The sequence below is a fragment of the Chelonia mydas genome, chromosome 3 (assembly GCF_015237465.2).
Source record: "Chelonia mydas isolate rCheMyd1 chromosome 3, rCheMyd1.pri.v2, whole genome shotgun sequence".
Classification (NCBI taxonomy): Eukaryota; Metazoa; Chordata; order Testudines; family Cheloniidae; genus Chelonia; species Chelonia mydas.
Window position 1 is genome coordinate 73,883,551 of NC_057851.1, and position 27,037 is coordinate 73,910,587.

General features: G+C 38.4%; 1 protein-coding gene across 3 annotated transcripts in view; it reads right to left on the bottom strand.

Annotated features, from left to right (window-relative positions):
• ASCC3 (activating signal cointegrator 1 complex subunit 3) overlaps positions 1–27,037 on the bottom strand; it is a 530,489-nt gene that overhangs the window by 103,518 nt on the left and 399,934 nt on the right. For all 3 annotated transcript variants that reach the window (XM_037894528.2, XM_037894526.2, XM_043542702.1), the window contains exons 22-30: positions 26,113–26,267; positions 23,812–23,910; positions 21,669–21,837; positions 14,256–14,476; positions 12,000–12,085; positions 10,098–10,264; positions 9,829–9,974; positions 9,600–9,720; positions 5,456–5,598 (exon numbers count right to left, since the gene is read on the bottom strand). In XM_037894528.2, coding sequence (XP_037750456.1) covers positions 5,456–5,598; positions 9,600–9,720; positions 9,829–9,974; positions 10,098–10,264; positions 12,000–12,085; positions 14,256–14,476; positions 21,669–21,837; positions 23,812–23,910; positions 26,113–26,267 — 1,307 coding nt within the window. The remainder of the gene's footprint in view (positions 1–5,455; positions 5,599–9,599; positions 9,721–9,828; positions 9,975–10,097; positions 10,265–11,999; positions 12,086–14,255; positions 14,477–21,668; positions 21,838–23,811; positions 23,911–26,112; positions 26,268–27,037) is intronic.

Genomic DNA, 27,037 nt, shown 5'->3' on the forward strand with positions numbered 1-27,037 from the left:
CTCAAGTCACTTTGCGAAACCTTCTTTGTAACATATAACACACAACTTTTGCCTTCTGTGTTCTGGTAGATAGATGTAAAAATATAGGGCAAGCCCACAGTCACTGACAATATTTATGTACTTAAATTAAAAACAAAATATAGATAAATGACTATTCTGTGCTCCAAGCACCCACTGCATAAACTAAAATGCAAATAAATGTCCAACAGTGAATAGGAAGATAATACGCTAGACGCAAACTCTGCCAATCTCCCGTCCACCCCTTATTTAAAAGCCAAGGAGATGGGTTCAGAGCATGCAGAGAAGTTTTGGCCCTGATAGGCCAACGGGTCAGGAGCAAGTTTCAAAGTCAAAGATACTTAGATAATCCTCCAACTAGGTCCCTCTTGCTTATGAAAGATGATGTTTTAATTCAAGTGCCTTCAGTGACTCCAACTGCACTCAGAGGGAGTATATCAAGGTTAGTAGATACAAACCATTTAGGGCCAATAACATGTTCTACTTGTGAGTGAATTTCTTCTTTGTTCTTCTTTCTCTTGTGTAAACTGCAGGTAATCTCACTGCTTCCTCAAAGAGCAGGAAGCTGGCACAAATAGTGCAGGAGCACTGAGCTAAGCCTTTTGTGTTGCTGTCTTGCTTACTGTCTTCTAGTGAAATGGAATTGTTATGCTGGTCTAAACTAAAGTTAAGGTTGTAACACAAACCATACAAAAGTTGCAGTTCAGTGAGTTAATCATCAGCTGCAGAAAAGCAGGATCAAATGTAGATGTGTTTTAGATATTACTTTATTAGGAGGCAGTTAAGATTCCTATTTCCCATTATAACCAAGGAGTGAAATGTAGATGGCACCCCCATCTCATAATTTCTGCCCAGTACAGGCAGAACCAAATTATTCCCACATGCAGGAAATGACACTTTTCTGTCCAAATTACATTTTGAGCAACTGGTCAAGATTGGCAGAACTTGATTCCAGGGATTATGGCGTGAACTCTTATCTGAAGGGGCTCTCTCATTAGTCATTTAAGTTTACTGGATTAGCAAACCTGACCTTTTGGTAATTTTTGAAGTTGTTTTAGCCTAAACACAAAATAATAAGAAATAGATATTGTCTAAGTTATTAGTATTTGCCTATGATTTATGTCTATCTAGTTGGTTGCAAAGAATAGAAGCAGATACAATAGGCATTTGTAGATAACTGTTTGGATGGAAATTTCCCAGCATCCAGGACAAACGGTAATTCAGGTAATTACAATGGCCATATTGCTCCTTTCCAAAGGAAAAAAAAATACAATAAGAGCAGCCAGAGAACTAGGAAATCTTATGGCTCTCATTGTTGAGTCTCCTACTTAGTGCTCCCTTAAGGGCTCGGAGTTTGAGGTTGTACAGAGCTTCTGGATGGTGTGATCTCCTAACCCCATGAATCTCCAAGAACCATGAGAGGAGTACCCTATTGGTTTGTGGTGGCAGAAGCCATCCCACAAGAATGTCTGCCTCATTTATTCCCCCTATCCCTGTGCTGCCACAGGCAGAGTTCTGCTCTGGCTGATCAGTGGTAACCATGGAGGCCTCGGGGTAAGTTAAATACTGTTTTAAACAGCATGAATACCCATTTGAATGCCTGCTTGGATATTTATGGGGTCAGCAGGGATGGTATAATGGAGAATGGTCAGTCGCCTGCTCTAACCTCTTCAGCTATGCAGAGCTTCAACAACACGGATTTAGTACCACTGAAATGAGCCAGAATGATAGCTCTTTATTCCTCCTGGACAACAGGTACTGTGTGGGAAGTGCCAGTCCACAAGGTTCCCCAGCAAATGGCTGAATTAAATGGGTTTCAAAGTGAATACAGAGGGATCACCTGCATTCACAATCCTTGGCCTCACTGCAAAGACTGTTTTACACGGATGAAAATGCCAGTTGTGGTAGCTTTTCTGACATGGAGACAATTTTGTACAGAGCTGCTACCAGATCCTAATAACTCTTTGTCACCATTAACATGGGCTGAATTTGAGTTGGTGACCTAGAAGTGTAATGCTTCATGTTTTGTTACCAATCCCTTAAGGTAGTCAATTTCTCAACTGTTAAACAGTATTAAATTATGATGGGTGAGGCTGATAACAACATTCTATAAAGGTTGTCCAACACTTACCAATATAAGACCCTGTGTTCAATTGCTTATAACTTTGCCAAACATTAAAAATATGGACTAAAATTTTCCATGTCAGGTGTTGCCATAAGCTGAAAATTTTTGGAATGTTTCAGCCAACAAAGTTCAGCCATCTCAAAGAATAATGTTATTAAAATATACTGTTTTTCCCATGTTAAAAAATTCTGGAGCCATTTTCCTCGAGAAGCTCTAGCATTCCTGCAGTTTGGGCAGTGACCTGCAATTTGAAAGGGAGGGAGGGGTCTTTGTGTCAGGGTGGTGCCTTTCGCTGTGCCAGTGAAAATCTGCCCAGATTTGGATGTTACAAACCTTTGAAAAAAATCTCAGTTTGCACATGCTCAGTAGACCGTGAGTAAGTCTGCACCGCAAAAGCTGCACATGGGCTACTCCAGCTAGCTCGAATCCAGCTAGGGCAACAGCAGTGAAGACAGAGAAGTGCACGCAGTGTAAGACTGGCATAGATCCTAGGAACCTATTTGGCTTGCTAGTCCACGCTGAAGTCTGTGCTGCACTGTCTTCACTGCTGCTGTTATCCACACTAGCTAGATTCAGACTAGCTTGGGTAGTCTAGCCCATGCAGAGCTTTTGCTGAATAGACACATGCTTTGAGTTCAGCAGGTATAATCTTCAAAGATTTTGTCCTCACTGAGCATCCTCCGCCCCTTCACAGCTCCTCGTGCTAAACAGACTGTGCATCTGTCATCACCACAGAGAAACTAACCATGTTCCCAGCTACACCGGGCCAGGGTGGACTCCTGGCACTGGAACTGAGAGGAGGGAGCCCGTCCTGTGCTATTAGTGACCTCCGTGGTGGCACCCAAGCAGCATGGTGGAAGAAGCCACCTGAGTCTGATACAAAGAGGACTAGAGGCAGACTGGGGAAAGGTAAAGAAGTAGCCTGGGACAAAAAGCCTAGGTGGAGGGGAGTGGTAGAAGACAGAAACTGTGACTAGGAATTTGGAGAGTGGGGGAGACTTGAATTAGTTGGGCAAAAAACTGGGACAGAGCTGAGGTGAGAGACAGGCACTGGGAGCCATACTGAGGGAATGGTGGGGAGGGAGAGAGACAGGGAGCCAGTGGGCAGGGGAAGGAACATTCAGATGAAGAGTTGGTGGTGGGGAGATCAGATGAAGAGTTGGTGGTGGGAACTGGCTGGATAAGGGAACTGGCTGGATAGGGACAGGGAACTGGCTGGATAAGGAAATTCAAACAAGAAGCCAAAGAGGGAGGGGAGACAGACTGTGTGAGGGGCCTGGGTCTGGGAGTCACTGGGGAAGGAAAATGGTATGTGTGGGGGACAACTGGTGGCTGGGAGAGGAGGGGACAGGCATATTGGACAAGGAGACAGGAGGAGGGAATCAGGATTGGCTGGGCATGGAGATTGGGACTGGGGATAGAGAAGGGAGAGATGGTGGTAAGGGAACACTAGGACTGGTGAGGCAAAGAAACCAGGACTGGGATGAGAAGCCTTAGGAATGGAGACGGGATAGGCCAGGAGAGTGACACTGGGACAAGGAGTTGGGAGGAGGAGCACTGAGACTGCGACAGGTTGGTGGGATAAGACAGAAGAGGGTCAAGCTTGACTGGAACAAGCACAGGGGTCTGTGCCAACTAGAGCACACTCTTCTCCATAGTCTGGAATGGAAATCAGATTCCTGAATCTCATCATTCCTCTGCTGTCAGCAAATATCTGTGAAACCCACTGGACCAGTCTATGTCTGATCCCCTCTAGTGCAGGTGCACATAGAAGGTGTCAGCCTATTAGTGCTATCATTTACTCTGTTAGCTCAACTGGCAGAGGTCTGAGTGGTGTACCGAAAGGTTCCAATCCTGCGGACGATGCAGGTGGATGTCCATATGATGTCATGTGATGAAATTTCTGTTTTTTAAAAACCAGGGAAATTACACACACAAAAATATTTAAAGAACATTCAGGTTGCTCGGTCAAGCGCCTTAAGTTGACCTTCTCCCTGACTGTGCATCTGCATTATGATAGTTTTTCATTACGTGATCACATACTATTCCTGAGGGGAATGAATCACGTCTATGTACTGAAGGAGGCAGTTGTCTGTAGGACCCTGCCTCATTTGTTGCAAAAGTTGGCAGATGTGTAATGAATGAAGTAGGGAGGGGATTCAGGAAGAGAGAGAATTGTCTCAGGGCTAAGGCTGTTGAATGCTGCCCTGGAGAATGGGATTCTATCCCTGTCTCTGTCAAAGAGTTCCTATGTGATACTAGGTAAGTGACTTAAATGAAATTTTTCACAAGTGGCACAACTAATTGTATGTTCCTCATTTTCTGGGTGCCCACATTGAGACCCTGGGTCTGATTTGCAGAAATGCTGAGCACTCACAGATATAACTTAAGCCAATGGGCACTGTGCTTTGAATATAAAAAATACTATATAATGCTAAGTACTCTGAAAAATCAGGTCCTAGGCTCTCAAATTGGGCACTCAAAATTAATTTCTCTCTGCCTCAGTTCCCATTTGTAAAATGGGGATAATACCACTCCCTTGTTTCACACGTGTGTTGTGAAGATAAATTAAATTAATGTTTGCTTGTGAAGCACTTGGATACTATAGTGAGAAGTGCCATAGAAAAGCCCATGAGGAAATTAATAATTCTGTTTTCAGAACTGGATTTGAATAGTGTGTAGTAATTAAGGTGTGGGGCCATTCACTGAACAATGAGAATAAAACAAAATATTGAATGGCTACTCATTAACTGATCATCATCCATCCTGTGCACTGAATGAGGTAGGGGTCCAGTGGAACATGTAACTAAGGATAATAATTAAAATTAAAGATAATAATTAAGGCATTATGTAAATCACTATTTTATTTATTTATTTATTTATTTTTAGAAAATTCACAACAGTGTAAATGGCAAAGTATTGAATTTCACAGAGTTTGCTTTGAATGAATTTCACGAGCAAACTCAATTTCAAAGATGGAATTAAATTCATTTGTATGTACAATGCCTAGCACGATGTGGTCCTGATCTCAACTGTACTACTGCTATTACTAACATAAAATAAATAAAAATAAAAGAGCTTACATAAGCCCCTGATCCTGCAAAGATTTATGCATGTGCTTAACGCTGAAGTCAGTGGGATGCTCACATGCTTAAAATTAAGCATATGTGGAATTGTTTTCAAGATTTGGCCCTACCCACCCCCGCAAAAAAAGTCAAGGAAAACTACTGTGTTTTAGGTTTACTTTCTTTTCAAATTGATATTGAAAAATGAAATAAAAACACACAACTAAAACACATTATATTTATGTACCTCTCTTTCATCCATTTTCAGCCATTGCTTTGGATCATCCTCAGTAGCCAGGAAAGCAATCAACTCTAGGGCAGTGAGTCTAGTCTGACGTCTGGATGAAACAAACACAAGAACAGGCTTGGCTGGAGAATGGCTCCTAATAGCTGTCAGAAAAGAAAAAATTCAGAGCGAATCCATCCCTGCCGGATACCAGAATTTCCTAATTCAGCATATATTGCTAGCAATGGATGCATTGCAACTAAACGTGTTGAGTATTTAAATCCATCCTTCACTTACATTTTGTGCCTATGCATTGACAAGAATTCTACACCAGAAAGTGACCTTTGCATAGTTGCTACAAAGCCTAGCCACAGTGCGGTAAAAGAGCATTATTTCTGCACTTGAATAACTAGTTGGAATTACTTAAACCAACGATAGTTTTTTTTCTTTTCTTTTTTTTAAAGCATTATTTACCCTTGAAAATTTTCAGATTACAGTAAATTTTTATGACCTCAGAAATGGGGATAATAATGGAAATGCTGATACAGCCATGACACTACTCTGTTAAACAAGTTGGAAAAGCAAATCCTCAATAAATCAAATTGCTATAGGTCTTCTAATAACATGAGCTGCTAGAAGTAAACAAACAGCTTATATATATAACTTCAGATACTATCTCTATGATGTTATACATATGTTTGAGATGTTTATGCTTCAGTCTACCAATTAGTACTACACATTCATCCCTAATATATGAAAAACAAATGCTCTATACTACCCACCATAACATATTGTCTCTCAATTTGCTGGTAATACTCTGTGTGTGTGTGTGTGTATGTGTATGAATCTACAGAAATCTATGTATATCCTTGTAAAATTATATAAATACATAGTATAACTTGTATGTCTTACAATTATAGACGCCGATATATCTATCTTTTTTAAAGCTTGACATCTAATGGATTTTTGTTGCTTCAGGAACAGGTGTGGCTGAAAAGCCCAAGACAGATTTATTGTTCATTAGTGTTTTTGTACAATACTCCTGTGGAGGTGTAAATAATACGAACTGCCAAAATTGGTCTCTGGTCCACAATCAATACTTTGCTTCTGTCATAAGTCTAATTAGAGCAGTTAAAAAGTCACCTCACAACTGTCACCTCACAATCAACAGCAGTTCACATTACAAAATTTATTTTGGAGGTTATTTTTAATTGATATAATAAATATTCTTTATGTAACCAAAACAAAACGTTTCAATAAAATATGAGAGTTTTTCTTAAATCTGTCCTGCCTGCCACCTTTGTTAAGAATAAAAAATTGAAAACAGAAGCAAATCTAGACGAATGGAAAATTCTGAATTTTATGGTTATAGCCTTGAAATTACAATTATGTGAGGTTAGCTTGACTTGTAACTTCTGTTCATAATTCTTTTAAAATAAAAACATAAGAACATAAGAATGGCCATACTGGGTCAGACCAAAGGTCCATCCAGCCCAGTATCCTGTCTACCGACAGTGGCCAATGCCAGGTGCCCCAGAGGGAGTGAACCTAACAGGTAATGATCAAGATACCTCTCTCCTGTCAACCATCTCCACCCTCTGACGAACAGAGGCTAGGAACACCATTCCTTACCCATCCTGGCTAATAGCCATTAATGGACTTAACCTCCATGAATTTATCCAGTTCTCTTTTAAATCCTGTTATAGTCCTGGCCTTCACAACCTCCTCAGGCAAGGAGTTCCACAGGTTGACTGTGCGCAGAGTGAAGAAGAACTTCCTTTTATTTCTTTTAAACCTGCTACCCATTAATTTTATTTGGTAGCCCCTAGTTCTTATATTATGGGAACAAGTAAATAACTTTTCCTTATTCATTTGCTCCACAGCACTCATGATTTTATATATCTCTATCATATCCCCCCTTAGTCTCCTCTTTTCCAAGCTGAAAAGTCCTAGCCTCTTTAATCTCTTCTCATATTGGACCCATTCCAAACACCTAATAATTTTAGTTGCCCTTTTCTGAACCTTTTCTAATGCCAGTATATCTTTTTTGAGATGAGGAGACCACATCTATATGCGGTATTCAAGATGTGGGCGTACCATGGATTTATACAAGGGCAATAAGATATTCTCTGTCTTATTCGCTATCCCTTTTTAAATGATTCCTAACATCCTGTTTGCTTTTTTTGACTGCTGCTGCGCACTACATGGACGTCTTCAGAGAACTATCCACGATGACTCCAAGATCTTTCTCCTGATTAGCTGTAGCTAAATTAGCCCCCATCATATTGTATGTATAGTTGGGGTTATTTTTTCCAATGTGCATTACTTTACATTTATCCACATTAAATTTCATTTGCCATTTTGTTGCCCAATCACTTAGTTTGGCGAGATCTTTTTGAAGTTCTTCACAGTCTGCTTTGGTCTTAACTATCTTGAGCAGTTTAGTATCATCTGCAAACTTTGCTACCTCACTGTTTACCCCCTTCTCCAGATCATTTATGAATACGTTGAATAGGATTGGTCTTAGGATTGACCCTTGGGGAACACCACTAGTTACCCCTCTCCATTCTGAAAATTTACCATTTATTCCTACCCTTTGTTCCCTGTCTTTTAACTAGTTCTCAACCCATGAAAGGATCTTCCCTCTTATCCCATGACAACTTAATTTACATAAGAGCCTTTAGTAAGGGACCTTGTCAAAGGCTTTCTGGAAATCTAAGTACACTATGTCCACTGGATCCCTCTTGTCCACGTTTGTTGACCCCCTCAAAGAACTCTAATAGATTAGGAAGACATGATCTCCCTTTACAGAAACCTTGTTGACTTTTGCACAATAATTTATGTTCTTATACGGGTCTGACAATTCTTTACTATTGTTTCAATGAATTTGCCTGGTACTGATGTTAGACTTACTGTAATTGCCAGGATCACCTCTAGAGCCCTTCTTAAATATTGGTGTTACATTAGCTATCTTCCAGTCATTGGGTACAGTAGCTGATTAAAGGACAGGTTACAAACCATAGTTAATAGTTCCGCAATTTCACACTTGAGTTCTTTCAGAACTCTTGGGTGAATGCCATCTGGTCCCGGTGACTTGTTACTGTTAAATTTATCAATTAATTCCAAAACCTCCTCTAGTGACACTTCACTCTGTGACAATTCCTCAGATTTGTAACCTAGAAAAAGATGGCTCAGGTTTGGGAATCTCCCTAAAATCCTCAGCTGTGAAGACTGAAGCAAAGATTTCATTTAGTTTCTCTGTGATGACTTTATCTTCTTCAAGTGCTCCTTTTGTATCTCGATTGTCCAGGGGCCCCACTGGTTGTTTAGCAGGCTTTCTGCTTCTGATGTACTTAAAAAACATTTTATTACCTTTTGAGTTTTTGGCTAGCTGTTCTTCAAACTCCTTTTTGGCTTTTCTTATTACATTTTTACATTTAATTTGGCAGTGTTTATGTAATTTGGCAGCCTTTCTATTTACCTCACTAGGATTTGACTTCCACTTTTTATCTCTCACTGCTTCTTTTACATGGTTGTTAAGCCACGGTGGCTCTTTTTTAGTTCTTTTACTGTGTTTTTTAATTTGGGGTATACATTTAAGTTGAGCCTCTATTATGGTGTCTTTGAAAAGACTCCATGCAGCTTGCAGGGGTTTCACTCTAGTCACTGTACCTTTTAATTTCTGTTTAACTAACCTCCTCATTTTTGCATAGTTCCCCTTTCTGAAATTAAATGCCACGTACAGTAAATCTTATTTACAGTGATCTGTAAGAAAATACCTAATCAGATAAATACTGTGAATGGTTTTATTACTTTCTAAATCTCAAATACTTTTACAAAAATGTGTTTTTACAGTGCTGAACCCTAAGAAAATACATTTTCATTTTAGAACATCTCTCTTCATAATCACAAAGTTTACTGATTCTGGTCCAAATGTGTTTCAATTCCTCTGATGTATGCTGAATTAACACCATACCTGATGTTTGAGATAAATAGTTTTTGGGTCATCAAGAGAAACAGATCTCCCCTAAACACCCCAAGAAAACATACAAACATGTTGTAAATGTGTCTCAATGGCCTATGCAAAATGGCTAAAATCCCTCCCCCGCCTCCCCTCCTTTTTTTTTAACTGAATGTATGAAATGTCCTGGTTTTGGCAGCTTACCCTGAAATGCAGGTTTATTCATACTAGCCATGCGAGGACAGTAATGCTGGCCAGGGAAGCCCTGAATGTGTACTTCCAATGGAACTGGACGTACAGATGGTCGGAAGTTGAACAGACCCATCTAAATTGGAAATATAAACACTTTCAGTTGAAGCTTAAATTATTTGGAAATATTACTATGCACAGCACAGATATGTACAAATGTCTTCTTCAGAAATTTTCCACATACCTGATTAATATTTAGCCAGTCAGCAAGGTCTCTGGCATTCGCTAATGCTGTGGATAAACCAACTACTCTTACAGGCTTTTCTGTGTGAGATGAGATGAAGTTAGTTCGAGACACAATAACTTCCAGTACTGGGCCTCTCTCATCCCCTGGGCAAGAAGAGAAATGTGCATTAAAATTTAATAAATCCAAATGTTTAGAACTCCATGCAAGTCTATTGTAAGAACACACTTTCAAATTCAGCAACAATTGTGATAAGAAACGATGCTTACCTAGCAGATGGATCTCATCTATGATGAGAATGGCAACTTTCTGGACATAGCTCCTGTTTTGCCAGCTTCTACTGACCCCATCCCACTTCTCTGGTGTAGTCACAATAAGGTCAGCTTGGGCAATAGCTCTCATATCAGGCGTCACATCCCCTGTCAATTCTACTATCCTGTAATGAGTGAAATGGTCATTGTGACCGGATAAAACTCTATTTTTAAACCAATGAAGCTTTCTAACCTCTTGGGTTAGGTGTGTGCAAATATTAACTCTTAAACAAAATAAAACTGGTGTTCCTGGCTGAATGGACCTGGCAAACAAAAACAAATTAAAAAAATTCTAAGGAAATATGTCTTTAAACTTCTTCACTTTCAAATTATTTTACTTTTCTTAGCAATATCATAGAGAAAGAAAAGTTTACTTGGATGTCAAAACTATTCATAACTTTGTAAGGTAGAGACTGATGCAAAAAAGATAAATGAATATTACTATGGATATTAATTGCAAGTCAAAACAGCCTTTCAGAACCTGTATGTTAAGCCCTTCCTATATATCTTCTAGTGGCTGTATATTGCCCTGTACAACCTGCCTAGCAGTGATGACTATCTGTGAGAGGTTAGGTAGCAGCACCTCTGCTCTCTAGGTTCTATTAGAACTCTGCAGCAGGGACAGTCAAGGTAGTCCTGACAGTCCTTGGCTCTTAAACTCACTCTTTTTTGATGGCTACCACTGAAAATGCCATTTATTTATTTCTCTATTCCTAACCAAGTTTTGGTCCCTTCCTCTTCTTTCTGAAATCTGCCACTCATTTTCTTTTTCTGCATTTTTGGCACTAGCTTGGAGTTAATTCTTGCTGTTGGGGGCTAGCTTGTCTTTTCATTGGTTTGACACCTATACCATTTCTTCTACGCCAATTTACTGACTTAGGTCAGGCTAACCTTGAGATACTTGGTTCTTTTAGACTGAATGTTATCCTTTTATTTTGACATTTTTTATGGCAACTTCTTTGCCAGTTCTACTGCCTAATTTCACACTTCCTAAAAATTCCATGTAGTAAAATTTATCTCCCCAAATCAATGTTTACATCACCAGCTATGGGGCTAATTTCACAAAAAAAATCATTCAAAAAAAAAGCTTTCAAAATCATCAGGACAATTAATTTATTTACATACCCCATTAAAACAAATCACAGAAAATATAATGAAATAACTGCCTTTTAGTAAAGGCCAGATTCTGACATATTTACATTCAGAGCGGTACCTTCTCCTAGGAGTAGTTCTATTTAAATCCATTAAACTACTTGAGGAGTAAATTATTAATCAGCACGAGTAAGGATTGCAAAATCTGGCCATAAATAATCCACACTTGGAAGTTGTTGATAATTATGGACAATTTTAGAAAGGACTAAAACTACTCATATACCCTTTGTGTCAAAGGGCAATCCTGCACTTCTTGAGTATACCAAACTCCTGATGAAGCCAATGGTAATTATAGGTGCACAAAAAATGCAAGAATGGAGGAATGCAAGAATGGAAGATCATACATGGACATTGCTGTAGACAGGTTACACAACTTACAAGAGATCTTGTAAATAAATCTTTGAAGGAAGGGTAATTCTGAACTGCAACTTCAAAAAAGACAAAGATAATAGAAAGGGAAATTGAACTTGTTAGCTTGCCCAGGTAGAGAAAACAAGGAAAATCGGCAATGTATTCAGCTACCTTCCATTTTTGTGTCACTTATTTTTTTTTCTATGTAGTGTGTGTTTGTTATGATACATTCAGACTTTTTAAAGGGAACATTGGTACAATTTGAAAGATAAAACATATTTGACTAAATAGAAAGATACTAAAAAATATTCAACAGAGTTTCTCCACTCTTGCAGGACTGTTCTGGGAGAAACATACTTTTTACCAAGTTTTTCTTCAATCCTGACTTTCCAATCTTCAATTCTCTCTCGTACCAGTGCTTTTAAGGGAGCAATGTATACCGCCTGCGAACACACACACACACAAAAGCAGAATTAAACAGAAAAAGCTGTGTAAAATTTTAATTTACAAAGCATTACTTTCTTTTATGCCTCTAAGGACTTGAATTAACTTATTAAGTATAAATGATTACGGCATAATTCTTAAAATTACATTTAGTAATTTACAACAGGATTCTAATGAAGATAGACTTAATACTTTCAAAAATTCTTTTGTTCCTTGAGCCAATAACATTCATATATTAATAAATAAAAAGAGTAATTTATAAAACTGTGACACTATCATTACACCTTTAAAAAGCAAACAAATGTGTCATTATAAAATGACCTACATAAAGTATTGCCATTTATTGCTGAGAACATAAAACCTGAAAACTGAGATTCTGAAATTAATGCACGAAATCCAAACAAAAATAACCAGAATTCCTAGTATAATATCATCTTACATGATTTCCATCTCTTTAGTTTTATCACTAAAATCATTTAAAATTCATTTTAAAATTTTCTACTTTTAAAGAAACCTCACAAGACTTCCCCAGAGAAGTATTTTCTGTGTGCTGAAGTACACTGGCATAGTTTTTACAGGATTCATAGATACTAAGGTCAGAAGGGACCATTATGATCATCTAGTTCGACCTCCTGCACAACGCAGGCCACAGAATCTCACCCACCCACTCCTGCGAAAAACCTCTCACCTATTCATTTAAAGATTTAGGGTCAGGTTTTCTAAAGCATGAGTGTACGTTTGAACATGCGAAAACTGATACACATGTACTGAGTGTGTGAAAAGTTCAGATGCACTTTTGATAATCTGGCCTATACATTTTGAAGACTGATTTATTAAGCAAGATTTCTTAATATTCCTTTAATAGCTGTTTATTGTGGCATGAAGATCCAATATGAAAAACTATGGATGCACTCAAATCTTATATTTTATCAGTATTTTACAATTCTCTCTTGGTCCACCTCAACTATTACTAACAAGTTTACACATACAGATTGAGATTTCCAAAGCAAATTTCAGTGGGAGTTTTGTGGCTACATCATCTAATTGACTTTCATAGAATCAGAGGACTAGAAGGGACCACAAGAGGTCTTCTAGTCCAGTCCCCTGAACTCAAGGGAGGACTAAGTATTATCTAGTAGGCCATCCCTGACAGGTGTTTGTCTAACCTGCTCTTACAAACCTCCAATGATGGAGATTCCACAACCTCCCTAGGCAATTTATTGCAGTGTTTAACCACTCTGACAGGAAGTTTTTCCTAATATCCAACCTAAATCGCCCTTGCTGCAATTTAAGCCCATTGCTCCTATTCTCAGAGGTTAACAAAAATTTTTTTTCCTCCCTCCTCCTTGTGACAACCTTTTATGTACTTGAAAACTGTTACATCCCCCCTCGGTTATCTCTTATCTAAACTAAACAAACCAATTTTTTTTTCAATCTTTCCTCATACGTCACGTTTTCTAGACCTTTAATCATTTTTGTTGCTCTTCTCTGGACTTTCTCCAATTTATCCACCTCTTTCCTGAATGTGGCATCAAGAACTGGACACAATACTCCAGTTGAGGCCCAATCAGTGCGGAGTAGAGTGGAAGAATTACTTCTCCTGTCTTACTTACAATACTCCTGCTAAAACATCCCAGAAAGATGTTCACTTTTTTTTGCAACAGTGTTATGCTGTTCACTCATATTTAGCTTGTGATCCACTATGGCCCCCAGATCCCTTTTCTGCAGTATGCCTTACTATGCAGTCATTTCCTATTTTGTATGTGTGCAACTGATTGTTCCTTAAGTGGAGTACTTTGCATTTCCTCTTATTGAATTTCATCCTATTTACTTCAGATCATTTCTCCAGTTTGTACAGATCATTTTGAATATTAATCTTAACCTCCAAAACACTTGCAACCCCTCCCTACTTGGTATTGTCCACAAACTTTATAAGTGTACTCTCTATGCAATTATCTAAATCACTGATGCAGATATTGAACAAAACCGTACAAAGAAATTCATCATGGATGCAGAGGACTCCCCGGAAAAAGAATCTCAATATGCATTTAAAGCATGGTAGAATATACTTGTTTATATAGCATAGTAATACTCCTAATTTTTGTGAAGTTTTGGATTGCTGAAAGAAGTATACAGACATTGCATATTTCTAGTAAACATTTCACAAACCTTAGATGTGGGATACTTGTTGAAAATTCTGAAGATAGCTAACTCAGCTGCAACAGTCTTTCCAGAACCTGTGGGGGCTCCAAGAAGAACATTACAGTCTGTATGATAGAGCGTATGAAATATCTGCGTCTGGATAGGGTTGAAATGGGTGAATTTGTAAAGGGTTTCATACTCTCGACATCCCAAAGCTCTGACAGGCAAAGGCTGAAGATCCAGTAGTTCTAAAATTATGAAGCAATCATTAGTACATGTCAAAATATGCAACCTTGTAAAATATTGTAAGACTAAAGTAATCAGATGTTGGTTAGGTATGAACTTGTGCTTTGATGGGAAACAACGTATTTTTGAACTCTTTATAGGTAATTTCTTATACTATATGATAGAGAGATAAATAAAGAGATACAAATACACATACAAAACCCAAACATCCCTTCATTATATGACTCTTGACATATCTTGGAGATATCCGCTACCCAAACAATTAGAGACTTTGGAATTTGGAAGCTGATTACATATAACCAGATTAGATTTAGATTCCTATCAAATTAAAGAGACTTGCAATGATTCTGTTATGCAGATGCTTTCTTTGAAGTTTTTTTTTTGTGGCTGGAGATCTCATTGTCTTTTCAGGGTGCCCCACATTAAGGTATGCCATAGGAGTAATAAAATCTGCGGAGGTTGTGATGCCTAATATTCTTCACATGCTTTTCACTGATACCTTATGTCTGTTTTATCATTCCCACTAAATCTGTGATTTCTTGGGGTCTGTTGAGAGGAGAGAAGGTTCCCCCCCTCAACAGGGCCTCTAAGTACTTCACTGCTGAGTGGGAACCAGATGAGAATTGAAATCAATTACCATAAATCCTAAGGGCTCCATAACCGGTGATGTGTAAATATCTTACTATTTTTTCTGAATAGTAGTCAATGGTCAATTAGGTAAAAAGGTTGCACATGCCTTTCCAGACAGTACAGGTACTGCATAACAATAGCTGAACACTTCACAAACACATGTGAGTTTATGTATGCCAAAAGAAAACACTATACTGGAAGTGAATATTTCTGAATGCTCCCATTTAACAGACTTCTAAATGAGCCAAATGTGACTACAGTGGAAGGGCTTTACAATGACATCAGGCACATTGAATGTATAAGGCATTTTAAGGATCCAGAAAAAAAACAAACATATGCTTCTGTGCCAAAAAACATGACTCAATCACTAATGCTGAGGTTGAAATTGGATGCATGATGCTGTATGAGATCTGTCTGCTATAATATATACGCTTTTAGTAGAGCTGGTCAAAACGTTTCCAATTTTCAACAAGATATTTTTCAAGAAAAAAAATCAATTATATTTATTTCTTTGGTTTTTGGAGGGTTTTTTTGGTAAAAAATAAATAAATAAAAAAGTTTTACAGCCAGGTTAAATTCCCAGCTGTGAAAGACTAAACGCTAAAAATATTTTAAGTCCCAAAGGTATCCTCTGAAAAACGTGATCAAGCCTACATGCCCTCAATTTGTTTACACCTATACTTTGCTTACGGGAATTAGGTTTTGATGAAGCTGAGGACCGAAAACCTAGTTTCCAAGGCATATTGCCATGCTTTCTATGCTCAGGAATAAATGCCTCGAAACGGACTGGATTTCTGTTGTAAACAACTGAACTTCTTTGATCAAGGTAACAAGCAAATAAATCATTTCATTCATATGTAAATGTCCCCCTAAAGGTCTCCTCAGAAATAAAGAATCTCATAAGTCAGAGTTAGAAAAAAGACATAAAAGGTTGCCTTTTTTATGGCAACACAGGATTGTTGCTCAATTAGCGATATTTTGTCAAATCTAGTTTTCATGCCCCAAGCAATGGGACTTCCACTGCTTCCTTAAGGTTACCACTTCACCACCTGACTACTCTTGTGGTACATTTTTCCTGTTTGTCATTTTCAATTTTCTGTTTCTTAATTTCATTTAATTATTCATAGCTAAATCTTTTTGTATAGCATCTCTCTAAATAATCCTTTACTTCTTTGGTTTCTGAACTTCTCATCAGAAGGTAAAATATTATCTTGCCCCCATAAGCACTTCCTTGCCACATTTAACTTTCTTAGAGCCACATTCTGACTCTTATTCACACCCAGTAGCACTTTACTTTGTGAATACTTCCATATCTTTCAATTGGACACCTCACACAGGAAGGTACTATTCAATATGTCAATGCAATTTTGGAATATATGAGGCAAGATTAAGAGATAGATTCTTACTCCTATCAAGTAATACCTTATTTGATGAGTATTCCCATCTTTTCCAATGGGAACTGATAAGGTATTACTGATGAAATAGAGAGACCTCAGTATTGATGCAAAAACTGTATTAATAAAACTATTATTTTCTTTTGATGCTAGGTAATTACAAACTTGTCTGTATCTCTACTGAATATAAGATATAACGAGAAGTATGTTATAGACAGAATGCTTGAAAACATAACAATACACGTTATGTTTAGCTGATTATGTGACAAATGTTCAAGCTAATCAAAGAAATTCTAGGAGGCTTCTATGACCCAAGGACAAGACAATGTAAAGAAGATAATCCCTCCTTAGCCATAAAACCATGTTTAGTATACCAAAGAGTTTTTTAAAAAGCTGCATTTTAAACTTTACTTTGCTTTAACTTTATATTATTTTCTTTTGTGACATGTTTAAAAGATGCACTGGTTATTGAAATTTGTGCTTTTGTAGAAAATATTTAATAGAAGTTTAACTGCTATAACACACAGATTATAACTCTAAGGAGCTTGGTCAACAGACAAACCCCTAAGAGTGTCTTATCTAGATTAGGACTTCTCCTTTTGTATAAGATACCATTTTGGTACAAATGTAATCCTTATCTCAAGAAAACAAACCACGTAAAACATTCATGTTTTAGGATAACACCCAGTTGTGAAAAAGGAATGTAGGCTTGTGTTATCAGAGCAATAAATCTAGAGGTAAGCATGGGATTTTTCATCCTTCCAAGAAAACTTCTAAGTAAACACAGATAAAGAAGTCTAGAAATATCCTTGTTAAAATGAAATTTATAATTACTCTTAAAAACTTAATTCAGAAAATCCTGTAGGAAAAATGTGCAGCTGGAAATATTTTAAACCTTTTGTTTATTTTGCAAGTGTTGAAATGGCAAACATCTTATGAAATGCATACTTGCAAATATGTTAGCTAAATGCAATGCTCCTAATATCATTGTTATGTAAATGATAAAATGCTTTATGCACCAATATGGAATCTAATGCCTTTGCTAAAGTAATTACTAAAATAAGAAGTTATTTAAGTATAAAATATTTATATTTGTGGGAAACTAATTACTGGCAGTGCTCCAGAAATTCCCACAAACCAACTCTGGAAGACAAGCAGATTCATCTTTCCTAAAATTGTCATGTAGAATCAATAACTTCTTTAATAACTCTTTAAGCTAAAGACTCTCTTTAAAAATGATTTAATGTTAAAAGACTTAAAAAAGTGAAAGCTTGTATGTAAGGAATAGGAGTATTTAGACTTTTTGAAACAGAATTTGATGTCCTGTTGAACTCTAATAAAATTGAAGGAATATTTCAGAAAAGGAATTGAATAAAAAGAAAAAGTTAAACTAACTTTTAAGAGCTTATTTGGGATTTTCGCCATCAGTAACACAAAGGCAATTAGAAATGTTGTATATTCATAACATACTGTATTCAGAAGCCAAAGGCATCATTTAAGCCAATCTTCAACAGCATGTTAAAAAAACGGACGACAGCAAATAACTGTGTTCTGACATTTGTGCTGTGTTAATGTTTACTTTTTCCTTCCTTACTAATAAAATAGCCATAGTTAATAATTGTGATTTTGCTTTATTTCAATCATGGTGTCACCCCGGGTGTGCAACAGAACCCCTCTAGCTAAAACAGTAGGAGTCACACTCCTTTGTTGGAAGTAAGAGAAATGATTAATAAGAGTTGGCCTGCCATTTGCTTCTCTAAATAAAATATTTAAAGTAATTTTTAACATAAAATTACTTGGCACCCAATAATTTATAATTATTCCTTTCTACCCCACACTGAGGTTGAGTAAGGTTGGCAGAATCTGGTTCTTCTTCAAATTCTTCTAGCCTCCTGATCTTTTTTGTTATTTTTCTCTCTCCTCACTCCAAATTGAGGAGGCTAGAACTGAACATAAAATATGACCACAACAGAGACACACAGATGTGATGTCTTTGGTTATGCAGCCTAAAATTGCAGTGTCCTCCTTTGTTGCAATATCACAGTACAAGTTCATGTCTAATTTACTGCCCACTCTTGCTATTCAGGGTATTTCTACACAGCAATGTAAGCCTGAGCTCAAGCCTAACCCCCCCCTTGCGTCCACATACCAACTGTGTTAACGCAAGGCTCGAATCTTGGGTCCCTGCAGGGCTGGAGGGTCCAACTCTGTGTTAAAACAGGACCTACGGCCTGAACCCTATTATTTTCCTGTGCACACATGGTCCCAATGTGACTCGAGTCCCAGAAGTCTTCCGGATGTATCCCAGAATTCCTTGGGGTAACTTTCTTAGTTCTCTCTATACTGACAATCTGTGGGGCAGTCAATTGCACTCTATTCCAAACGAAAGCCACACCTCCCATTGCAGACAGCAGCAGCTGTGGTCAGCATTAACCCCTTGCCTGCTGCACACTGGTCTGGCAAGCACATTATCAGAGAGCCTGGAGGGTTCTCAATAGAGACCAAACTGAAGAAGCTTTTAGCAAAGAGAGCTGACTGGGGTGGCACACAGCCCCAGGGAGGGCAGGGTGGAGGGGTCAGGAACGATGGCTAGAGAGCGGAGTACGGACTAAGCAGCTACCCTGCAAGAAGGGGGAGCGGCAGAGCTCCTGGCTCAACATGGCTGGGAGAGGATAACCCTCGATACCCTAGTCGCTCCCCCTCCCTGCCGGGCAGCCGCTTGATACCGCTCTGCTTTCTGTCCCTTGCTCCCGGCCGCCCCCCCTCCATGGGGCTGGTGTGTAGAAGCGCCCGCGCAACATGCACTATGCAGGCAGTGAGTGGGCACCAGCCCCAAAACTTCCCCAGAGCCTCCTGGGGATTCCCAGGAGGTGCTAGAACCTGGGGATGCACTTCACCACTTCACAAATGGCAGCAGCCAGGTTGGGGTATGTGTGTTTTTCTGCTGAAACCTACATTTTATGTCAAACTTCAAAACAGACAGACAAAAATAAACAAAAAACCCAAACCACCTTTATTAAATAGCCCATTTCAAAAATTAAGAATTGCAATGTTTCATTTTACTGGTTTGACAGCCCTAGAGACTGATGTCCTAATTAGCTCAGAACAGGTCCACCTGGGCATTTTCCTGCCAGGGTGACTCGTCCGAGAGGTGGAGAGCCTGATTCACAGATGAGATGGTAGTTCAGTTTAAAGACTTCTCAAACTGCTGTCATTCTACTGAGACAAGCATCAAATAAGCTAATTATGCAGTTTATGTATCACGTGCTCCTTATGGGCACCCAAGTCCCACCAATCGCACTGTCACAGTTAGGAAACAAGGTGGGCAGTAGAGTTTTCCCACAGTGCAACACATTCAGAGGGCTATAGTGTCAACATGGGAGTGGGGCGCTATGCACTCTGAGATAGACTCTCAGGTCTGTGCACTGCATTGTGGATGCCAGAGCCCTAGGTTCAATTATGGGTCAGAAAATCCTTAACCTAGGGTTAAAATGCAGTGTAGATGCTGAAGCCCAGAATTTCCTGACATGGATCAGCTGACTCGAGTTGCACTAACCTGAAGTTTACACTGCTGTATAGACATACCCTAAGTTTCTTTCACTAATATTGTTTTTCAGCTTACTCTTCCCCATTGTGTTTTAAATTAATTTCCCTTGGAGATATTAACCTTTCATTTTTCCAGAATAAATCATATCGTATATAGTACTTATGCTTATATTCAGGTTCCTGTCCTCTCTGGAGTTTGTAATTACATCCACTTTAAGTATGAATCATTCACTAAGGCGCTGTTTACTCCCTCTTCCAGAGAGCTGGTTATACGCCTTGTCTATGCTTGTGGCGGTGTGTAGGGTATGCGTAGCTACTCGTTGCAATGAAAAGTAGGGTGGCATCTACACTGCGGTGTATAGCTACATGTGGCGTGAAAGGCTCTGGCAGTGGTGAGGCAGTGGGGAAAAGCTGCGGCAACTCCCTGCGACAAGGAAAGACAGGCAGTGAGGACCTTCCTCCTGCTAGAGTCTTTCCCCACTGCTGGAGACTTTCCCAGCGGTGGGAAAGACTCTGGCAGCAGGAAGGCAGTGGGACACTACACTGCTAAAAATAGTACGGTAGATGTGAAAAGTACTGCTTGGGCATGTAGACAGCTGTGTAGGATATATACCCTAAGGTTCAGGTGTGTATTTTCTTTACTCACTAAGCAGTGCCTCACTATGTACACTGCTATTTATACCCACGCTAGGGTGTGCAGTGTCTGTACTTCTATGTGTCGCCGTAAATGTAGACGTAGCCATGGAATGAACACAGAATATATGAGGTGTGACTATATAATATGTCTGATGAAACCATGCTACCTGAAAATATGCATCAATATAATAATGATAATCTTGTGACAATGCTAAAATATTTCAGAGATCTACTGTACTAAATGAGCACAAGAAAAATTGAAAAATAAATAATCCAATACTTTACAAAACGTTTGTTAAAACTTGTAAGAAAGTTTGAGCTACCATTTAAAACCATTATCTATGATGTGAAATAAAATGGAAGAGCTGACAAGCTAATATCTAAAGCAACAGATAGTTCAGCTCCACAGACAGTCAAGGAGAAAAGGAACTGTTGGCTGAGTGAACAGGTGGGCCTATAAATAAACCTTGAGACATACATAGTATGCCTAATGAAATTAATTTATAAAGAAGTTCAGTATAAACTGCTCTCCTCTGCCAAATGTTAGAGGAATGGGGGATCCATAATTTTATAGAAACATTAAGACATAAGATTATGATTTTGCAGTCACGTACGGAAAATATAACCTCAATTTAAGAAAAATGAGAAAGCACAATTTGGCTTATTTTTTATGATACAATAATACTTCTCCTGCTCTTGATGTTGAGCATGGAGTCACCAAAAAGCAGGAATATGTTAAGAAGAATTAAGCTTTTTGGAAGTGAAGACAAACATATTTAAAGTTAGTGATAGGGTTGTTGTTAGCCTCAAAAATACAAACAAATCCATGACAAAAAATGAACCCCTCCCTACACACACTTTTTTCATTAAAACTAAAAGAGTTGGATTTCCACTATTGCATAGAAATAATGAAAATTTGTATTAGCAAGACTAGTTCTAACAAATCTTTAAGGAAACAAAACAATAAGGTTTCTAGTTATAACTTTACCTGTGTGAGGTGGATGTCTCTCTGGTAGAATCAGATGCTGAAAATTTATGATACAAACAGCCTCTGCTCCTAACCATCTATCAGATACAGCTCGAATGTAATATTGGGAAGGCAAAGGTTCAAAAATAGGGATTGTGAACACCAGCTGCTGAGCTTCTTTAGGAATGACCTGATGTAAACAAAGAATAGATAATCATTTTTTAACAGTATGACAAAGTTCCTCCTCTACCTTGGTGAGTCTTGCGCTTATTGGCGGATTTGCTCACCTTGGAGCTTCACGGCAGCCCTCAGCTTGGCCGGTTTTCTGAACCCACAGTCCAGGTCGACTCCTCCTGTGTCTGACCAGGAGTTGCGAGGATTTGGGGGGAACCCGGTCCCGCCCTCTACGCCAGGTTCCAGCCCAGGGCCCTGTGCAATGCAGCTGTCTAGAGTGCCTCCTGGAACAGCTGTGTGACAGCTACAACTCCCTGGGCTACTTCCCCATGGCCTCCTCCCAACACCTTCTTTATCCTCACCATAGGACCTTCCTCCTGGTGTCTGATAATGCTTTTACACCTCAGTCCTCCAACAGTCCACGTTCTCACTCTCAACTCCTAATGCCTCTTGCTCCCACCTCCTCACATGCACACAACAAACTGAAGTGAGCTCCTTTTTAAAACCCAGGTGCCCTGATTAGCCAGCCTTAATTGATTCTAGCAGCTTCTTATAGATTCATAGTTTCTAAGGTCAGAAGGGACCATTATGATCATCTAGTCTGACCTCCTGCACAACGCAGGCCACAGAATTTCACCCACCCACTCCTGAGAAAAACCTCTCACCTATGTCTGAGCTATTGAAGTACTCAAATCGTGGTTTAAAGACTTCAAGGAGCAGAGAATCCTCCAGCAAGTGACCTGTGCCCCATACTACAGAGGAAGGCGAAAAACCTCCAGGGCCTCTTCCAATCTGCCCTGGAGGAAAATTCCTTCCCGACCCCAAATATGGCAATCAGCTAAACCCTGAGCATATGGGCAAGATTCACCAGCCAGATACTACAGAAAATTCTTTCCTGGGTAACTCAGGTCCCACACCATCTAACATCCCATCACAGGCCATTAGGCCTATTTACCATGAATATTTAATTACCAAAACCATGTTATCCCATCATACCATCTCCTCCATAAACTTTCCGAGTTTAATCTTAAAGCCAGATAGATCTTTTGCCCCCACTGCTTCCCTTGGAAGGCTATTCCAAAACTTCACTCCTCTGATGGTTAGAAACCTTCGTCTAATTTGAAGTCTAAACTTCCTGGTGGCCAGTTTACATCCATTTGTTCTTGTGTCCACATTGGTACTGAGCTTAAATAATTCCTCTCCCTCTCCGGTATTTATCCCTCTGATATATTTATAGAGAGCAATCATATCTTGATTGGCTGCAGATGTTCTAATCAGCCTGTCTTAATTGTCTCTAGAAGGTTCCTGATTGTTCTGGAACCTTCTCTGTTACCTTACCCAGGGAAAAGGGACATGCTTAGCCTGGGGCTAATATATCTGCCTTCTATTACTCTCCTGTAGCCATCTGGCCCGACCCTGTCACAACAGCTAAAACAGTTTGCCATACTTTGACAAGCACAGGCAGCACAAGGAAATAAAGTACATGCACAACATGAAATACAGTATGTTCATGCATGTGTGTAGAAAGCATAGATAACAGGTAGGTGATCCCTCCCTTTTCAATTTCAGGAGAAGATTCTACTTCCATTGGCTTCAAAAGGGGCAGGCTCTTGACCATTAAGTTATTTTATGTATCTGTTGGGATGGAACAGCAATGAGTAATGTGTATTTATAATCCTAATTAAAAAAAAGCATTACAGATTTGATTTTTCATCTGCAAATAACTGTCCATCAGAGAAGCCAGAGAAAGAGGCAAATCCTTTAATGGATTTTATTTTTGTAACAATACTAGTGAACACCCATGTCAAAGACCAATTTTAGCAGATGCATCAAGAACTGAAAGGCAGACAACAGATTTTGAAAATCTGGCAATGTTATTGTATAAATTTCAGGTTTAGGACAACACAGAGGTTTATAATAATTATTCCCAAACTACCTGCCAGCTTTTTTTTCTTACATGCTTTGAAATTCTGCATAAGGACACAGTTACCTGCTTTTTCTGAATGACAAAATACTCTGAATGATAAATGTGATCATTAGTGGGGTCTTCCACCCAGATCCACCAGGGCTCTCCAACTGTGCCATGCACCTAAAAGAAGAGAAAAGGCTCCCTGGTTACAAGTACCCCATAGACCTCTCAGAATACACTGGATATTTGGGGATATATTTCAGTAAGACGTGGGTTTACTTTTTACATAGAAAATATGACAAAATCAGGAGAGCAATGTAAAACTTTTGATGAAACCCTTCCATTTGAAATTAGTCATCTATAATTGTACCGGTTTGATACATTATATATAAGCAGGAGTGAATGTTCTGTCTCTGTGGGTTTTTCAAATACTGGGTAATAACATAAGAAAACTCCATGTTTCTAAAACTAACTTGTCTTTTTATTAAGAGAACTATTTTCAGGTGCTGCTACTGCAGCTAGCATTCAAGCCATGTGCACACAGACAGACTTTTCCAAAAACTCTTTCCTCCAGCAACTTGTGATCCTCCCTCCAAGTTCCCAACAGGCTGCTACAGTGGAAATTGTTTTCATTGGACCCCTCTAATCTTTCAGGCAAGAACATCTATGACTACCATCCTCTTTGGGCCTTGCATTAGATGGTGTGTTGTCTTACACACACTCATCCAGGGCAGAAAACGTACAGTTGATGGGTTCATAAGCCATCAGTGACTGCATTTCAATTAAGTACTTGGATATTTACAATTCTGATTTTGCTGGTGCATTTTTAGTTTTATTACGGGTGGGCTTCCCTTGCAGTCAGTTTTTGTGCTGATGACAGCTGCCACTGTCGTCTTCTGGGCAGCTTACCAGCATAGTAGTAGTATGCTGATGGGAAAGCAATTCTTTAATAGTTTGTCAACTGTTAAATTTAAAATTATAATGATTAATTTTTAATGATAATTAATTTAAATCATTGTAGTTATTTACTATAATAAAGTTTCTTTCGTAATTAATGATAAGCTCACCGGATACAAACAGAGTCACAGCAAAGCAAAAAAGGCAGTAACATTTTCACGATTTGATTAATACAAATATATGTATTTACATTTTAAGAGCTCCATAGTACAAACTGACACAATGTTTGTAATGTTTCCAAAGCAACCATTAAGGTCACAGCAATAAGCTTGGGCAAAAATCTATTTTCCCTAATGCTTCCTCTTTCCAAGTACAGACCTCTTTGGTATACTTTATGGTTTGCTTTGGGAAGGAACTGCTGTAAATGCATTCAAGTTAAAGAACAAGTGTTAAACTGTTTTGTCCTTAATGATATATTGGCTCATCAGTACTGAACTTTGTATTGGTAATACTGATGCAAGATAGAGACTCAGCTAAATGTTTCAAATTATCTCCTTTTGTAATATAAAACAGTACATGTACAAAATTAAGTCACCAAAATTAGTTGGTGCAAGATTAGGCTAGGAATTCATTCAAAGATATTTTTGTAATCAGTCAAGGAAGTGAACAGAAAGAAACTGCATGTTATTTTGATCACCACTCCTTCTATTCCCAATCTAAGACAGAAAAGCTTTCCAAAAGAAAAAGTAAAAGCCCTTATGACCAGGGAAAACAATTTTTAAAAAAGGGTGTAAATCTATTTTTAGAACAAAAGTCTACTATATTCACTTTGTGGTCAAGATCAATTTGATACGTGCACTTTTTTGCTTAACAAAAGGGGTAGGCTTTGAAAATGGAGTTCTAGAACCTGAAACTTAATCCAAGAACAGGTATTTAGTTGCTAGTTTTCAGAAGTACAACCTCTCCAATTTCATAAAGGTGGAAGAGAATGAGATATATGTGCCTAACAGAGAAGAAAAGCCTGTTTGTGCCCAAGGCCTTATCTTTATGGAAGAGTTTTACCTTATGCCCACATACCAGCTCCATGTGGGCACTATTATTCCATTATAAGACTGTCTTTTCTGGTTTAGCTTAAACTCCTTCCAAAGTGACATAAGCTAAACAGAATAAAAGTGTCCACTTGGGGGGCGATGGTGGTATCATACAGGTATAACAATATTAGTTTAAATTCTCACCTTGTTATATATACTTCATCGGATGAAGTGAGCTGTAGCTCACGAAAGCTCATGCTCAAATAAATTGGTTAGTCTCTAAGGTGCCACAAGTACTCCTCTTCTTTTTTCATCTCTGTAGATCACATTGTCTTTATAAATAGTTAAAATGACCTTTTTACGTTATCCAAATAGCTAAATTCTCACTATAATCTTCACCTTAATTACTGAAAGCTGGAAGAGCGCTTTTCTCTACTCCCTTCTTAATTTTTACCTGATCGTTCCACTTGAAGTCAGGAGTGATGTTCAGCCTAACACGGAGTACAGTACGTGTAATTGGCTGAATAGCTGCTTCCATTGTAATGGAGGGAATTTGATGGACACATTGTTTGACCTTTAACCCAATATGCACATGACGCAGCATGTGACCTGCAAAGAAAACACCAGGTGAAACAAATGTAGATTTACAGGAAAAATAATACAAATCAGACTTTTAAATAGGGTTTTAGAGAGGGATGTTATTACTTGCTTGTTTTGTGTGTAAATGACTCTCTTGATCTGGTATGCTGGAATATTTTGTAATACTTAATTTGAATTAGCAATTTACAGCTCAGAAAAAGACATTATTAACTCCCCTGCTGGCTTTTACCAATGGGTCAAAATAACTATTAAGAATTCATGCTGCATAATCTGCTATTTCAAGATAGTTTCCTTTTTCTTCTATGACTTTTTGACCTGCTAGTTAGAAAAACATATAGTCTCTTCTATACACATAAATACTAACCCATGAGGTGATATGATTTTGTTTAAGTTGATTCTTGACTACTTAAGTTGCATCAATATGAGGCACTTAAACTGATAGCTATGCATGGGGGTTGCACGGATTTAACTAAATTGATATGTAAATGGATTTAGTTAAAACTGTATAACGTTATCATATAGACTAGGCCTTACTCAAATTAAAATTGATCTAGTTAAAGCAAGGCAAACTCCTCATGTAGACACAAGCAGGTTTAACCCTTGCTTAAATCAGTTAGCTCACATCTGTAAATTAAGCGCATCTACATTAAGAGTGTGCACCATTTTAACGAGATTGATTTTAAATCAATTTCTTTAAATGGGTGCAACTTTTCCAGTCCCAAAATGCCCTTATTCTACTTATAATGTCATTTTTTTTTTTATAGGCAAAAGCAAAACTT